Raw genomic sequence first — 17348 nt, 5'->3', positions numbered from 1 at the left:
TCAGGGTTGCTGACAGCTTGTTCAGTGGGTTAACAAAAGGGGAAGAATGCCTTTTAATCTCTGTCTGCACTTTTCTTCCGTAAACTCAACTGTCCTCTCAAACATCCGTATTCCATTTCCTGTGCGAACTGGAGTTAGACCTTTGAAAAAAAAATGCATCCAGCAAACACATGCTGGGTTCCCACTGTGTGTCAGCCACTGTGAGGACATGAAGGATGGAAGACATTTGGACTGCAGGATTGATTCCCTTCAACCAGAGGCAAGAGCCCCACCCCCACCCCAGTCATTACAAATGAAAGCCCACCCGCTGGCCTTCCCACACCCATCAGCCACTCTGCTCTGCTGTCAGGCTTTCTGAGCTGTGGGGGGAGGCCCTCAATCACTGAATTACTCTGCAGCTGATGAGAGGGGAGAGGCAAGTGTGCCATGCAGAAGATCCTGAAAAAAAAAATGAATTTAGAGTCACAGCAGAGGAAAAGGGGATGAAAGAAATGATCATCTTTTCCAACATCCCGTGACATCTGTGGTTTGCAAATGCAGCATGTTTTAAGCACCCTGCACGTGCTGCAGAATGGCGAGGGGGTGTCTCGAGGGGTCCTCCTATGGAATAGAACCCGTGGGAGATTATATATATTTCTTTCATATATTTATGAACTCATACATATAAATAAAATAAGATTTACTGTAGGGCACTAATTTGCACAGTCATAGAGGCAGATAGTCCCTTGGTTTTCACCTGCTAACTGCAGACCCAGGAAGCCAGCAGTGTCTCTGCAAGGCCTGGAATCCCTGATGCAGCTTGCAGCCCAGGTGCCCAGCCCCCCAATCCAGGAGAGCCAAGGGGGCTGATGCTCCAGCTCACACATTCAGGCTGTGGGATGTCTGCTGAGATCATCTGGGCATCCTGGGGCCCAACAGGTTGACCCATGAAAATAGCATCAACAGGATAAGAAGGGCTTGATCTTTTAAGTTTTCCTGATATGGTTGAGATTAAAAGGAGTTTAAAACACATGCACACAACTTTGTCTTGCAGTGTCTGTGGGACAGAAGTTCTACACTGGATCCTCTGCTTAAGGTGCTTTCCCTGAATCCTCTAGTTGGAGGCTCACAGTCCTCAGGCTGTGTTCCTTATTAGGGGATCTGGGGGAAGAGCCCACTTCCGAACACACCGATTGTTGGCCGAATTCAGTTCCTTGTGGTCCGAGGACTGAGGTTCTAGTTTCCTGATTGGCTGTCAGCCAGGAGCCGGTCCTTGCCCCTTGGGGCTACCCCCTTTCCTCTTTAGGCTTTCCAAGTAACCCCTACAAGAAGTTACAAAATGAGCCTGGCGCAATGACTCAGTAGCTAAACCTTCTTGCACCCACCGGGTTCCCATATGGGTGCAACTGCTGTATGTCCCATCCAGCTCCCTGCTTGGAGTCAGAGAAAGCAGTTGAGGATGGCCCAAAACCTTGGGACCCTGCCCCCACGTAGGAGACTCAGAAAAAGCTCCTGACTTCTGACTTAGCTTCGGCCAATGGATGGAAGATCTTTCTCTCTGTCTCTCCTTCCCTCTGTAAATCTCTCTTTCCGATAAAAATTAAATAAATCTTTTTTAAAAGTTGCCAAATGCAGAAACGGTATAGGTGCCATGAAGGAGGACAACAAGTACTATGCTTGCTTTAGCAGCACGTACACTAAAAACTGGAACGACAAGGCAAGTGCTCTCTAGAGAGAACTGAAGTGTACTAAAATCAGCATGCATGGAGTTGGGTGGTATTCTTACAGCACTGTGCTCAGTCATTGCTACTCGTTGGAAGATGTTCTTATTGAATTCACTTAGCCAAGACCCATAAGGCTAACTAAAAAAGGAAGAGGCAGTGGTGGAGTGCCACTGATTGAGACACTACACTGGGCCAGGACAGCCCTAATGGTGGAGTGTCAGTGATTCAGACACTACACTGGGCCAGGACAGCCCTAATGGTGGAGTGCCACTGATTCAGAGACCACACTGGGCCAGGACAGCCCTAATGGTGGAGTGTCAGTGATTCAGACACTACACTGGGCCAGGACAGGCCCTAATGGTGGAGTGTCACTGATTCAGACACTACACTGGGCCAGGACAGCCCTAATGGTGGAGTGCCACTGATTCAGAGACCACACTGGGCCAGGACAGCCCTAATGGTGGAGTGTCAGTGATTCAGACACTACACTGGGCCAGGACAGGCCTAATGGTGGAGTGCCACTGATTCAGAGACCACACTGGGCTAGGACAGCCCTAATGGTGGAGTGCCACTGATTCAGAGACCACACTGGGCCAGGACAGCCCTAATGGTGGAGTATCACTGATTCAGAGACCACACTGGGCCAGGACAGCCCTAATGGTGGAGTGCCACTGATTCAGAGACCACACTGGGCCAGGACAGCCCTAATGGTGGAGTGTCACTGATTCAGAGACCACACTGGGCCAGGACAGGCCCTAATTGGAGGCAGTTCTTTGTTCATGGACCTTAGGAAGCAAGATGGCTTCCCAAGACCCATGATTATCATATCTTTATTTGTTTATTTTTGTTGAAAGGCAGATTTATAGAGAGGAGATGCAAAGAGAAAAATCTTCTATCTGCTGGTTCACTCCCCAAGTAGCCACAACGGCTAGAGCTGAGCTGATCTGAAGTCAGGAGCCAGGAACTTCTTCCAAGTCTCCCAGGAGGGTGCAGGGTCCCAAGGCTTTGGGTTGTCCTCGACTGCTTTCTCCTTTCCCAGGCCACAAGCAGGGAGCTGGGTAGGAAGTGGGGCTGCTGGGTCATGAACTGGCACCCATATGGGATCTTGGCATATGTAAGGCAAAAATTTAGCTACTAGCCTATCTCAGTAGGCTCTCCTATCTATGTCTTTATCAGGGACTTGTGTAGAAATCTAGGACACGGGTCTGGCAGAGACCAACGCTGGGAGGCCACAGATCATCCTGGGTGGACGTCAGGATGCAAAGAACTTGCCATTTAGCTGGGTGTGGCTAGAAAAAGGCCACAGGCTTGTTTGGGTGAGGAATGGGGAAGTGAGTTCAGATGCCTGCTCATGCCTGTGCCAAGCAGAGCTGCTTTTTCTGGGTTTTTCTATTCCTACTTGTTGGGTTTCTAAATTAGATTACATTCGATGTTTGTGAAAAAAAAATCCAGTTACTGTCAACAAATAGAAGAAACCTTGCAAATTACTGGTCTAAACCACTATTTTCCCCAATTTCTTAAATCTCTTCCCATTTCATTATTCATGAGTTTATGGTTGTTGGACCCAAATCAGTCCAATATAATGTAATAGGGATATATTTCATGATCACACAAAGAAATAACTTGTATTTAGGTTAAAAAAAATACGAAACAGAGAAGAGCTGATTTGACATCAGTTGAAAGAAATGAGGGCAGGCCAGCCTCATACCTGCTGTTCCCCTTCAAATGCTGTCAGCGGAGACGTTGTGGAATCCTGAGAGCAAGTCCTATGCTACCTTAGTCTAGTCAGCCTTGTGCTCTGAGACCCTCCCCTAGTCACCCAGCCCTGCCCAGCTCTGTGGTGCCTTCTCTGAGACCATCAGCTACAATCGCTCTCCTCCCTTTCCCAATTCCTTTTGGCATTTCACCTTAAGGATGTAAGTTACCACACTGCTGCTCAGGCTCCTTGAGTCAGCAACTAGCCATTCCTGATATCTATGTTTCCTAGATCCAAAGTAGTTGCTTTCGTGAACAGGTTTTTTATGAGATACTGGTTGAATGAGGACTTGGGTAACATGAGGCTTTGCCAAGATCTCTTTGGCTGTATTTATGAAAAGGCACACAGGAGGTCCTAATCCCTTCATCTCTGATCACTGCTGGTGGAACCGGAGTTTTCTGTTCTATTGTGGAAATTGTATTTGATAATTCAACAGGGACAGGCTGGAGGTGCAGGAGGCAGAGACCATGAGGGAGGGTACACCTGGGAATGCATGAAGACATTGAACACCTCGCCTTGCAGAAGGAAGGAGAAACGGTGGTGTTCAGCAGATGGCTTCATGGCTCTTGAAGGGTTGATCGTTAGGGGACAACTAGGCCCAGTTGGAGAGTGTTGGAGAAACAGATGGGGCTTGGGCTTGTCAATGCCCAGATCTAGGTGTGAGTCAGGTGTTCTAGCATCTTCTCGCATGAATGATGCTTTGGGGAAGAAGAAGCAGAGCAGTGGCTGCCAGGCCTTTTCGACCCTCTAGCCACCTGGGGACTCAAACTTGTCCAGATCTCCTCCCTGGTGCCACCAGAGAGTCAGATCAGTAGGTCTGGGAGCCATTTTGAGGGATCTGGGTGTAAATCCTGCAGCCAGACCTGAGTCCGCTGGTCGGTGTTGGAGGGGGCAGTTCAGCCTGATCCTTCCAGCTCCTGTAGCAGGCTGTGAGGTTGACTCAGTGTTGTCTTTACGTCAGCAGCCTCTTAGCTGAAGTGGGAGAATTTACTATCTCTGCTTAGGTCATGTGGCAAATTGGACTTACTAATAAGGCCAGGTCACCTGCATTTTTATTTCTGTAACTTTCTTCTTTAAACAGAAGTAAAAGGTAAGTGATTCCTCAAAGTGTTAAACACAGATAGGTATGACACAGTTCCATGCCCACATGTGTATCTGAGGGAAATGAAAACACATGTCTATGCAAAGACGGTCTACATCTCTACATGAGTGTTGATAGAAGCTTTATTCATGCGCCCCAAGATGTGGAAAGAATCTGAATGTTGATTGATGGACAAAATCAGTAAACCAAGTTACAGTGTAATGCTGGAATAGAATATTACTTAGCAGTAGAAAGGAGCAAGATGCTGATACCTGCTACAACATTGATGAACCTAGAGCGTGTTAAGGTAGTGGAAGAAGCCAGTCACCCCCACCAAAAAAAAAAATAACAACCCAGTGCATATGTGAATCATTTCTATGCTATGTCCACGTTAGGCATATCTATAGACAGCAGTCGATGTGTGGTCACCTAGTGGTGGGTGGAAAAAGGGGAAGTGGGCTTATAATACGTACAGGATGTTTTGGTGGGAGATGGAAATATTTCTAATCCTAGATTGTGGTGCTGGTTGCGCAATGGTGTATGTATTATAAGCCATTGAGTTGCATGCTTTAAGTGTGTCAATTTTAAGATATTGCCATTATGTACAACACTTGCATGGATGTTTTTAAGGGATCATAGTGGTCACAGTGCCATGAATTTTTATATATAACGATGTCTTAAAATGTTTGCACATCATTACCCATGCGTTTACTTCACTGTTTTTCGTGACTGTAGGGTCTTCCAATAATATGAACAGCTGTATTTTAATTTAATTAGGTTTTCCATTGGTGAACTTTCGCTGTCTTCAGTTTTCTTGCTCTTACTAGTCATAAATATTATTTGGCTTTATTGTTATGTTTCTTGTCAGTTTTGGATTAAATGTTTTTGCCTTTTTAAAAAAATGAACTTTCTAATGCTACTGCAGTGTTCGATTCACAGCAAAGTTGAATTGAAACTACACAGAGGTCCCAGATCCCATGTCTTTGCACAGGTGTGGCCTGCCCAGCTGTCACTGTCCACGGCAAAGCACATTCCTTATTGAGGCTGAGCGGGCCCTGGATCATCACTGTCACCTAGAGTTTAGAGGTTACATCGCGGTTCCCTCTTGGGGCTGTGCATTTTCTGGGTTAGAACAGATGCATAATGACACGAATGCACCATTGGACTGTTGTACAGGGTAAGTTCACTGCCCTCAGGACCTCCCTCCCACCAGTCCCTGGAAAGTGCTGACCCATCATCTCCATAGTCTTGCTCCTTCCAGACTGTTGTATAGTTGGGGTCGTATAGTACATGACCTTTCCAGACCTGACTTCTTCCACTTGGTATGTATTCATGCTCTCTAATAGATCCTTTCTTTCTGGTGCTGAGCAATATGTCCCACATCCCGGGAACACAGTTTTCTTTTCCATTGATCCACCAAAAGGCATCTAGGTTACTTCCAAATTTGGGCGATTGTGAATAAAACATAAAAACTTTCACCTCCCCTGGGTAAATACCAGGAAGTGTGATTGCCTCATCATGGGAGTTTGCTTTAGGGACCAGACATATTTAGAAACTCCCAAGACGCCGGTGGCTTTTTGTATTCCCACCAGCAGTGAAAAAAACATCTCGCTCCACATCTGCACCTGGATTTAATGTTGTCAATGTTTTGGAATTTGGCCATTTAAAAAATACATATTTTTATCTGAGAGGCAGATTTACGGGGGCGCGGGGTGGTCTTCCATTTGCTGACTCACTCCCCTCATGGCCACAATGGATGGGGCTGAGCCTAAACAAAGCCAAGAGCTTCTTCCAGGTGTGCACAGGCCCAAGGACTCAATCATCCCCCTCTGTTTTCCTGGATGGGAAGTGGAGCAGCAGGACCATATGGATCTGGCGACCATATGGCACCCACAGACAGAGGCTTGACTCTCCATGCCACTGCGCCAGGCCCTGTGATTGGACTATTCTAAGAGGTGTGCGGTGACATCTCATTGGTTGGGTTTGTGTTTTTCTAGTGACATAGGGTGTTCCGATGCCTATTGGCCGTCTGTGTCACTTCCTCAGTGAAGCATCCATTCAAATCAGTGGCCCATTTTTAATTGGGCCGTTTGTCTTCTTCTTGTTGCGTTGTAGTGTTTTGTAGATTTTTGGATAGAAGTTGTTTTTGTTTTTTTAAATCAGGAGTGAAAATTTTGTCAAGCATTAAAATTCCCACATCCTGGGACAGACACAATGACTCAATTAGCTAATCCTCTACCTCCAAGCACCAGGATCCCATATTGGCTCTGGTTCATATCCTGACTGCTCCACTTACCATCCTGCTCCCTGCTTGTGGCCTGGAAAATCAGTTGAGGACAGCCCAAAGCCTTGGGACACTGCATTCACGTGGAGACCCGGAGGAGGCTCCTGGCTTCAGTTCGGCTCAGCTCTGGCTGCTGTGGACATTGGAGGAGTGAAGCAGCGCATGAAAGGTCTTTCTATCTCTGCCTCTCCCTGTAAATATGCTTTTCCAATGAAAATAAATAAATAATTAAAAAGAAAGGATTCCCACGTTCCATGCCAGAGTGCTTGGTCCACTGCCTGTCTGTGGCCCTGACACCTGCTTACTGTGAATGTAGACCCTGACAGGCAATGGTCATGCCTCACACGGGAGTTTCTGCCACCCACCCAGGAGTATTGTATTGTGTTCTCACCCCAACACACACTCCTCAAATGAATAAGGGTAATTTTTTTAATATAAAAGCTTGTATCATATCTTCAAAGAATACGTTTCCTTGGTCTAAAGCTTGTCCTTTCTCCCTTGGTGGTTGGTGTTTTAAGCAAGTGATGTGTTATCCCATGTAACAGTTATTTTGGCTGTGATTTCACCTTGAAAATTCTTGATGTGTCTTAGAAGGGGGTTTGGGCAAGAAGCTGAGGAGCGAGGATTAGCATAGAAGCATGGTTTTATTTAAAATCCTCCGGGCTGCAGGATCCCGCAGGTCACTGCGGAAGCCACAGACTTGTGTCTGTTGCCTGTCGGGGCTTTTGTCCTCCCGTCTCCACCATCGATTGTTGCTGTATAGCGAACCAGTTCAGTTAGCCATTTCTTTGGCTTTAGATTCTTTGGCTCAGCTGAGTGATTCTTCCTTTCTGGGGTGGCTTTGCTGGGTTCTGCTGGTTCCTTCACATGTTCATGATGACAGCTAGATGACTCATGCCTGGCACTTACCTGGCTGAGGGCTAGAGCAGCAGAGCCCGCGGCTGTCAACACCCACCAGGCTAGGCTGGGGTTTTTCACAGCACAGCTAACAGTTCCAGGGTTCCCAAAAGCAGCAGCTGGGAAAGTCCCAGTGCTTCAGGTTGTGTCTCATAGTGCACAGAGGTGGGGAAGGGACTGGCTTAGTAATTAGCCAGTCTTGGTGAAAACAGCCAGTGGCCTCACTGACCAGGGTGCAACTCTGCTTAATTTTCATGCATAGATACGCTCCCAGCCACCACATAGAGAAATGGTAAAGCAACATCCGAGCAGATGGACTCACAGGTTTTTTTTTAGAAGTTATTTTTTCTTATTTGAAAGTTAGATTTGTAGGGAGGAGACACAGAGACCTTCCATCTTCTGTTCACTTCGCAGATGTCCGCAGTGGCCAGAACTAAACTGATCCAAAGCTAGGAGCTTCTTCTGGGTATCCTGTGTGGGTTCAGAGGTCCAAGGACTTGAGCCATTCTCTGCTATTTTTCCATGCCCTAAGCAGGGAGCTGGATGGGAAGTGGGGCAGCTAGGTCACAAACTGGAGCTTGTCTGGGATACCTGGGCTAGTAGGTGAAGAATCAGCCTGCTGAGCATCGCACCAGCTCCTGGGCTCGTGTTTTGACCAGCAGACTCCCATCTCCTTGTTGGATGTGCTTTCCAGTCCTTTTGATTAGACTTTGAGAATGCAAGATCTGATGACAGGAATCTATCCCAGAGACCCTGCCTAGCAGCTGGTATCTCTTAGTATTTGGGATTCTTCAGGAACAAGGAAGGCTCCTTGTGCTGATGGAGAGAACCCTGGAGCTCAGGAGTCAGCAATCAACAGAACATCATCTGTGCTAGTGGTGATCAATATACTTGAGATCAGGGGGCAGAGGATGGAGGGCAGTGTGAGGGTTTTCCAGGGGATCCCAAATAGAGTTGGCCCATCTTCCTGAGACCGTTGCCAGTTTCTCAGACCCTGGATCTTTCCTTCATCACCTTGTCCTTTGGTGGGCCCCATATCAGGTGCTGGTGGGAACCGAGCAGTGGGTGAGACAGCCATCTCTGGCAGAACCGAAGGAGACAGGGAAAGAGGGGAGCGGGAGGAAGGAGGGCTGAGTTAGACTGGTGGTAACTATGGCAACGAGATGCTCCCATTTGGGTCACCACAGAGAGGATATTAACCAGCTGTGATTGCCCAGCACTGATTGAGAGCATGTCCCCTCGAGTGTGCCCTGTGGAGAAAGAGAAAAATCCCGCCATGTTGGCCCTTCCCTGTGCCCATTGTCTTTTGAGCACCAGCACACGTGGTTTGTGTGGCTCTGTCCATGTTAGCTCAAGCAGGCAGTGGAAAGGCTTTTAACTTTCATTGTCTGCTGTCTAAGCATTTTCAACAGCCTATGTCTGGAGTTGTCCTCCTCCAGGCTAGTATTAAAGGACCCCGGACATGTTGTGAGGAATCTCCAGTGGATACACAGGAGGAATGACTTCAACTGAGGTGGAAGTTCTAGAGTTGTTATGGTCAAACTGGCTCTGCCCTCTCTCACTCCAAAAGAGGCACCTTGAAATTACATGGCTCTGAAACGAGACGGGTTCAGGCCTCTCTCTCTTTCTAGGTAATAGGATGAAAAAGAAAAAGGTTAGGTATGTATGTGGTCCCTTGTCCACCTCAAAGTGTTAAAACACGATAACAAAGTACAAGTTACGTTTATTCCCCGAAAGTCTGATGAGCTGTCACTCATCACAGCGAGTGGGCGGGACTTGGCAAGGCCCTTGGTGGAGAGAATGCTTCTTGTGTAATTGTTATCAAACAAAGCTGTTTCCAGGCCTGCCAGAGAGAACCCGCTGGCCCTGAGTGATCAGTGTGTGCATAGGATGTCGGCGTCTGCAGGATGTCAGCCGCATGCTGTCACAGCGCATGCTCCCGCTGAGCAGTGGATGGTGTGGAATGGCTTTGGGTTACTTAACTGTTGGCACCAAGGGCTACGGCATCTGTGCCTGCTGAGGCCAAGTCCACGCCAGCCCGAGCCCCCTCACCCCTGCACGTGGAGTCCATCAGGGCGGCATGCCTCACCTAGTGCTTGTTGGCCAGTAGATGCATTGGAACGGAGCTCTGAGGGTGATGGGTGATGTGCCGTTTGTCTGCCCCCTCCATCACATGGCCCCTTGCCCTTGCTGGCCTCCTGAGCCCAGTATGTGACTTCAGGGAAACCACACATGGCCGGCTGGGATCACCCGGCATGGCCTGGAATCCAGGAGAGTGTTATCTTGCTTGCGCAGGTTTGGCGTCGTTGCCAGCTTGGCATGGGACTTTAGGAGAAGCGTGGTAATGTGTGGGGTTTTTATCTCTGCCTCCCAGGGTGTGCCAGTGGCACTGCTGGGCCTCCCAGGAGGTTATCATCAATGAGATTTCAGGGCTCCAGAGGTGCTGTGTGGTTTCAGTGTGTCTGGCATGAAGGAAATGGGTATGCCACGTGTGCCAGCCTTGGATGTCAAGAAGCGTCAGCTACAGCGAGTCTGCTCTGATGCTAGCTTTGCATTTTCTGTCTTTCACATTGAATGAGATTCCTTTCAGGACGATTTACCTCCTAGAGGAACAGTGAGAGAGAGATGGCTCTACACGGACGGATAACAGCAGGCTTGTGAACTTGGCTGTGCTTCAGCGCGCTGCAAGCCTCAGTGAATGAGAACAACCTTTCTTGGTCGCTCACCAGGCCGCAAGTCAGCCAGATGAGTTTGCTGATCTGGGCTAGGCTCCCCTAATAGCTGGGCTCACTTGGGCTTCTGCAGTCGCTGACAGGCCACCTGGGCTGCTGGCCAGTGCAAGACAACACGTCCCGTGGGTCTGCTTGATTGTCTGGCCCAGCTGTCTCTCACATCACAGGCTGGCCTAGGTGGGCCTGCATGGCACAGGCAGGGTTCCTGGGGAAGCAAATGGAAGCAGCAGAGCCCCTTGGGGGTCTGGCTTCAGAACTCCTGTGAGGTCACGTCCGCTGTCTTGTGCTTGCCAGAAGTGGACTGATCACCATAGGAGAAGCTGCAAGGTCTGAATACCGGGGTATAGGGAGGAGAGTGGGGTGCGGAACGGAGTCAGATTTAGCAAACAGGAAGCCTCAAATGCTAGCGTCCGTTCTGATTTTGAAAAGCTGTAGGGTTTGCTGTCTCTCTGGCTTCATGGAGACAGCCAGACACAGATGGGAGATTCCCAGAAGGGGTGGGTATGGAGGCTGGGAGCTGCCGCCTCCCGCATGCTGTGTGTGTTCTCATCCACTCCCTTTTCCACATCTAAGAACCAAGTCCCTCCCCCCCCAACCTATTCTCTTTGAACATTATGAAAAGCCACAGTTGTCTAAAATGAGATGAGATGACTGCTCTCTCAGACTCTATTATGTTGACCTAATTACATATCAGCAAAAAAAAAATTTTTTTTTCCTGACGCATTGTGTGTAAAACAAAGAGGAAAGCAACATCTCCAGTCCGCGCCGGGCCTGGCCCTCCCTCTGGCTGGCAGGCGTGGCGGTCCTGAGGGAGGCTGGGGTGGGGGTGCAGGGGTGCGGACGGCAGGGGCTGCCGCTGGCTTCCTTCCCCCCATGCTTCTCTCCTCCTCCACACGTTACTGGTTCTCACCTGATAGGAACCTCTTATGTTCTTTCGCAGCTGCCTGGGCTGGGCTCTCCGGCCATGGAAGAGGCTTCTCCATTTCTTTGCTTCCCTGGTGCCCAGCACAGAGCCAGACTGAGCCAATGTGACAGTTGATGAATGCACCACGGCCCTGGGTTGATAGCTTTGGCCTTCAAGGTTACTGTGGTACATGCCAAGCTTCCCGAAACACCACCCGCCATGGTACATCTACTTGGCTTTTATTCAGACGTGAAGCAGTCCTTCCTCCCCATTTGGCATCCTGCTCTTGCCCCACTTTCGGGTCTCTGCTCTCTGTTGTTTTTGTCAGGGCAACACCTGCCTTGCCCTGGGCGCCATTACGTCTAATGTAGATGCCAAGAGCAAAGTCAAGGCAGACACCCGGCTTCCTAGAACAACCTTGTATGCTCCGTGTCCCCCTCACCAGCAGCCAGCTAGGACGCCGACCATCTGCTGCTCATGGACCGTCCCGCCATGGTCTCCTGGGGTCTCCTTGTATTCCTGGCTTTGTGCTGCTTGCAACAGTGGCTCAGGCTCGCTTCTTACCTCTCTTTCCCCCCTTGGCCATGCGTGGGCCGGTTTCTCCCAGCTCCAGCTCAGCTGGGTTTCTCATTCATCTGCCCATGCATGATCCCTTATGGGGAGATGCCATCCTCCCCTCTCTTGCTTGTCATTTGGCCAATGACCGCAAGCCCTTATCTCCATCCTGATGGCTGCTTCCTTCCTTTTGCTGCTGGCACAAGCCACTGCAAAGTGCAGAGACCTGAAACAGCACGAGTTTGTTGGGCCCCAGTCCTGCAGGTCAGCAGGCTGAGGTGGAGATTGCAGGGAGAAGGTCACCACGCTGGCAGGGCTGTGTTCCTCCTGAACAGTGCAGGGGAGACGCTGCTGCTGGCCTTTCCAGGGGCTGCTCTGTTCCTTGGCTGCTGGCTCCTTTTTGACAACCAGCCTCTCATCTTCATCAGCAGATCTCTCTCATGATGGCCCTTGTTAGTGCATTGGGTCCATCTGGGCAAACCCAGGCTCCACGCTGTATCGCCTGATTTCTTTAAAAAAAAAAAAAAAGATTGATTGATTTCTATTGGAAAGGCAAATTTACAGAAAGAAGAGTGACAGAAAGATCATTCACTGCTTCACTCCTCAAATGGAGCTGAGCCGATGCATAGCCAGAGGCCTCCTGTAGGTCTCCCATGAGCGTGCAGGGTCCCAAGGACTTGAACCATCCTCTACTGTTTTCCCAGGCTGCAAACAGGGAGTTGGGTGGAAAATGGAGTAACAGGGATGGGATACTGGTGCTTGGAGAGGGAGGATTAGATACTTGAGTCATTGCAGCGACCGCATCTAGATCCTTAACCACATTTGCTAAACCCTTTTTCTCATGTAAGGAAGTATATTCCTAGGCTCCTGGGTTCTGTGATGTAAACCCCGCTGGGGGTCTTTCTGCCACAAGCTGTTATGTTTAGCTGTCTCACAGGCATTTCCATAGGTGCCTCCCACCCAATGAATCTGGACTGTGGCTCACTCCCTCTTGTCCCCTCCTTGTCCTGCCAGCCTTGGCCCAACACTGGAGTACCCACAATGCAGACCCCCAAGCAGTGGAAGGGTGAGTCACGTGGGTTGATCAAGTCCAGCACTAACAGACATTTGGGGGGTTTCCAGTGTTTTTTCATTGTGGATGGTTTTCCAGTGAATGGCTTTGTATATTTCCTTTTTCATTTTTTGTACATAGGATAAATTCCCAGAAATGAGGTTGTTGGGTCGAAGGGTAAGTGTGTTTGTAACGGTGAGAGACGCTGTCCGATTGCTTGTCGTGGGGGCTGACTCCATTTGCCCTCCCATCAGCGGCATGTGAGAGTGCTGGCTTCCCCACAGCCTTGTGAACTAAGTGGCTTGTCACGCTTGTGACAACAAATACCATTATCTTGTGGTCGTTTCGTTTTGTTATTGTGAGATTTTGCACTTTGTGTCTGTCGTGTTCATCTGACTTTCCTTGTCTAGGACAGCTCTCCATATCCTTATCCATTTAAAAGTGTGGATTGTGAGTTTTGAGCAATTTCTAGAAGCTGTTTTTTTTGTAATATGAGCCACGAATATTTTCCCGTTTCATTTGTCTGCTAAATTTACAGAGGTTGTCTTTTTTATCATGCGGGTTGGTTTTAGGTAATCAGATGCATCTTATGTCATGGCTGCTAGGCTCTGAGTTGCTTAGAAAGGCCTTTTTGGGGAGGATCCTGTAGCATTACAGTAACAGCATTTTATTAAGTGCCATCAGGCAGAGACATCTGTTTCTTTTCTGACAAATGCCAGTGAGATGGGACCAGAGGGGCGATGCTGATGGTCATAGACTGGATCGGTCCTCATATTCACTGATTCCGTATTTACAGATTCCTCTGCCCAGTGACACCTGTGTTACATCCCCCAATCAGTATGCATGGCATTTCTGTGATTGTCACAGACACACACAGAGCGGTGAAAGAACTGAGCCACCTGATGTGCGCATTTCCAGCTGCGGCTGAGCCAGGCAGTGCCTGCCTCATTGTTGTGGGGCCTGTCATATAAACCAGCATTCTCTTTGAAAAAGGAATCTTATTTATTACAGAGAGAGAAAAGGAAACCGCCCATCTACTGGTTTACTATGCAAATTGCTGCAACATCCGGGGCTGGACCAAGCCAGAGCTGAGCGCACAGAATTTAATTTGATCTCCCACACTGGCAACAGGGACCCAAGGACTCAAGCTGTCATCTGCCTCTGAAAGTGTATGTTAGCAGGAAGCTGGAGTGGGGAGCAGGCTGGGACTCCAGCCTCGTCACTCTGATCACTGAATGTGGGCATCCTGAGTGCCATTGGAGCTGCAACACCAAACAGGCCCCGCTGCCCTCAACTGTGGTCTCGGCTCTTTAGTTAATGCGCTTTGTTTTGTTTTTCGGCTTTGTGTTTACCCCCAAGAAGAGCCGTAGTGTTCTAGAAGCGTCCTGATGTGCTTACAGAGCAGATACGAGTGTCAGATAAGCTTTGTGCGGTCATGAGTTAGAGTGCTTCCAGCTGTGAATTCAATGGTAAATGAATCAAAAATACACTTTACACAAGGTGTCTTTACACAGAAGCAAAAAGATTTATTTTATTTTTATTGGAAAGGCAGATATACAGAGAGGAAGAGAGACAGAGAGGAAGGTCTTCCGTTCAATGATTCACTCCCAAGCGGCTGCAACGGCCATAGTTGAGCTGATCTGAAGCCAGGAGCCAGGAGCCTCTTCTGTGTCTTCCACATGGGTGCAGGGTCCCAAGGTTTTGCGCCATCCTCAACTGCTTTCCCAGGCCACAAGCAGGGAGCTGGATGGGAAGCGGGGCCGCTGGGATTAGAACCGGCGCCCCTATGGGATCCTGAGGTGCTCAAGGCGAGGATTTAAGCCGCTATGTTATCATGCTGGGCCCCACATTGACTTTTAAAGAACAGATTTGCCTGGTCTGATGAGGATTAATGAGGAAGAGAGAGGAGGAAAAAGAAACGAAGGAAGGAAAGAAGAAAAAAAGGGAGAAAGTAAAGGATGAGTAATTGCAGCAGATTCCCGGAGGATGCCAAGGAGATTGAGGAATCTCACTGATCCGATGAAACCACACCAGGATGAGCTGCAAGCACTTTGCTCCCACAGAAAAGGACAAAGTCTCTGGCCTCAAAGCACAGGTCACCATGGAGTGGGGGAGGCGAATTTCAGAGCTGCAACCCAGGGTGTTGGTTTAAAGTCCTGGTGTGGGGAGGTAAGAGTCCCTGGTCCCCCTCCGTGTCACTAGCCACCTGGTAATGACAGAGAATGCAGGAAGTAGAAGATACTACTTCAAGTGGTAAAAGATGTGTATTCATAAAACAAAAATAAGATGCTGTGAAAAAGATGTGATAAGGAAATAAGAAAAATCTTTTGTGTCTTCAAAATGTTCATTTAAAAGCTGGAAGGTAAAGTGAAGGAACTCTCTCAGAAGAGGAAAGACAGTAAGAAAAGAGGAGTGGAGAAGTTAGTAACATGAAAGCATCAGTCCCAAATTTTTCCTTACCAAAAGGTCCAGAAAGAAAACAGAAAATGGAGGGAGAAAAGTTATCAAAGGGCAAAAGGAGAACACTTTTTGGAATTGAAGGACAAGAATCCCAAGATTATGAGACCATCAAGTAAACAGTCCTTTGACTAAAAATGACCCACATTAAGTCACGTTCTTGTGAAATTCTGGAACTCCTTGGAGAGGAAAAATCCCCAAAATTTCCAAAGCAATGCAACAGTTTATACTCAAAGGATTAGCAATGACAAAAGCTATCTCAGTCACAGTCTCAGGGTCTGGCCCCTCCTGGAGCAGTCCTTGAGAATTCTGGGCAGGGCATTGGTTTACTGGTTAAGAGGTCAGTTAGGACACTTGCATCCTGCCTGGGAATGCCTGGCCTCCAGTTCCAGCTCTGCTCCCGCTCCAGCCTTCTGCCAGTGCCTTGAGTAACTGAATTCCTGCAACTCGCATGAAGATCTATCTGCCTTAAGTTTCTGGCTCCTCATTTTGGCCCCAATCCTACCCTGGACATTGCATGCATTTGGGGATCGCTCTCTGTACCCAAACCATGAGTGAAGGGTAGGATGGGGGCTTCTTCAGGAAACTTCTAGGGACTTCTAGGTCATTGCTTCCTTAAGAGCAGGCAGAGGATGTGCTCCAACAAACTTGAAAAGGAAACTGTAAGAGAAGAGGTGGCCGTCAGCACCAGTGCAGGGAGAACCCAGGGGTGGAGAACAGCCAGACTGGACTGGAGCAAGGCTTCGGAGAGCTCGGGGGAGCAGATGGAGCTGATGTCCATAGGCACATGGGACATCTGATGGGCATGGAACAGAGCTGCAGCTGTGCCATGGTACCCTCTGGGCACTGGTCCCAGGACCCCCTGCAGATGCCCAAGTCTGCAGACGCTGAGTCCTTATATAAAATAGCATTTCACATAATCCACACAGTCCTCTCCTGTGCTTACCGTCATCTCTAGGTTACTCAGAACACTTAATACGAGGTAAATGCCATGCAAATTGTTTAGAGTATAATGAGACAAAAACTACCTATTCCGAACAAGCTCAGTTTTTGAAAGCTGTTTTCTATATTTGGATCTTTAGATACACACTCACATAGGTGGGCGGTTGACTATATTGTAACATGTGGAATAAATTAGGGATGGGTTCATGCCCATCCAGGCAGATGAAAGACGTTGAGGTAATAGTTAACTCCAGAAAAAATTAAGGGTTATACTAAAAAAGAAGGCGTGATTCCTACCTGTTACTTGACCCAGCACTGAGCATCATTTACAAAGTTACAATAGGTCAAGCAATTGATTTAAAAAAAAATTTTTTTTATATGAAGGGCATAGTTACAGAGAGAGAGGGAAAGACACACGGAGAGAGCTTCCATCTGTGGGTTCACTCCCCAGATGGCTGCAGCATCTGAAGCTGGGCCAGCTTCGGCCTGTCTCCCACACGGTGGCAGGAGCCCAGAAAGGAATCGGCTCAACCTGCTGGGCCACAATGCCAGCTCTCAACACATCGATTTTTTGAATTTCATTAAAAATTACACAATCACTATTTGAGGCACTGAGAGGAAATGACCAATGCAGATGGGTATGTTAAGGCTTTATTTCCACGGTAGAAATCAATCAGCTGAAATTGGCAAGTAACATAACAGTCAAACAGATGTTCGGCGTTCATGCTTTGGTAGCTAGTTTACAAAACATGCAGAAATGGCATCAGTAGGGGTCTTCCCTGCAGTGCCTCAGCCCTGTCTCCTCGGGCACCAGGGGCAGATGGGCCCCATCTCTGTTCTCAGGAAGGGAGATGGAGACCCACTCCTAATCGCCATTCGAACAAAGGAAGCCGAATTCCTCTTTACACACAGTCAGGTGCAAGGAGCCAAATCTGCTCTTTCAAATTGCTTTTCCCGCTGGTTGCTTCCGGGGATGGAAGGGACGG

General features: G+C 48.4%; 2 protein-coding genes across 2 annotated transcripts in view; one reads left to right on the top strand and one right to left on the bottom strand.

The window, feature by feature from the left end:
* RFTN1 (raftlin, lipid raft linker 1) overlaps nt 1–17348 on the top strand; it is a 173319-nt gene that overhangs the window by 147617 nt on the left and 8354 nt on the right. The window lies entirely within an intron of this gene.
* The window catches only part of OXNAD1 (oxidoreductase NAD binding domain containing 1), a 48466-nt gene continuing 46242 nt past the window's right edge, over nt 15125–17348 (bottom strand). The window contains exon 8 of the mRNA XM_058657187.1: nt 15125–15169. Within this exon, the coding sequence (XP_058513170.1) occupies nt 15162–15169 (8 nt within the window). The 3' untranslated portion in view covers nt 15125–15161. The remainder of the gene's footprint in view (nt 15170–17348) is intronic.

Source organism: Ochotona princeps, chromosome 30 (genome assembly GCF_030435755.1).
Source record: "Ochotona princeps isolate mOchPri1 chromosome 30, mOchPri1.hap1, whole genome shotgun sequence".
In the NCBI taxonomy this organism is placed as follows: Eukaryota; Metazoa; Chordata; class Mammalia; order Lagomorpha; family Ochotonidae; genus Ochotona; species Ochotona princeps.
Note: the sequence above shows the minus strand (reverse complement) of the source record. Positions and strands in the feature narration are given on the sequence as shown.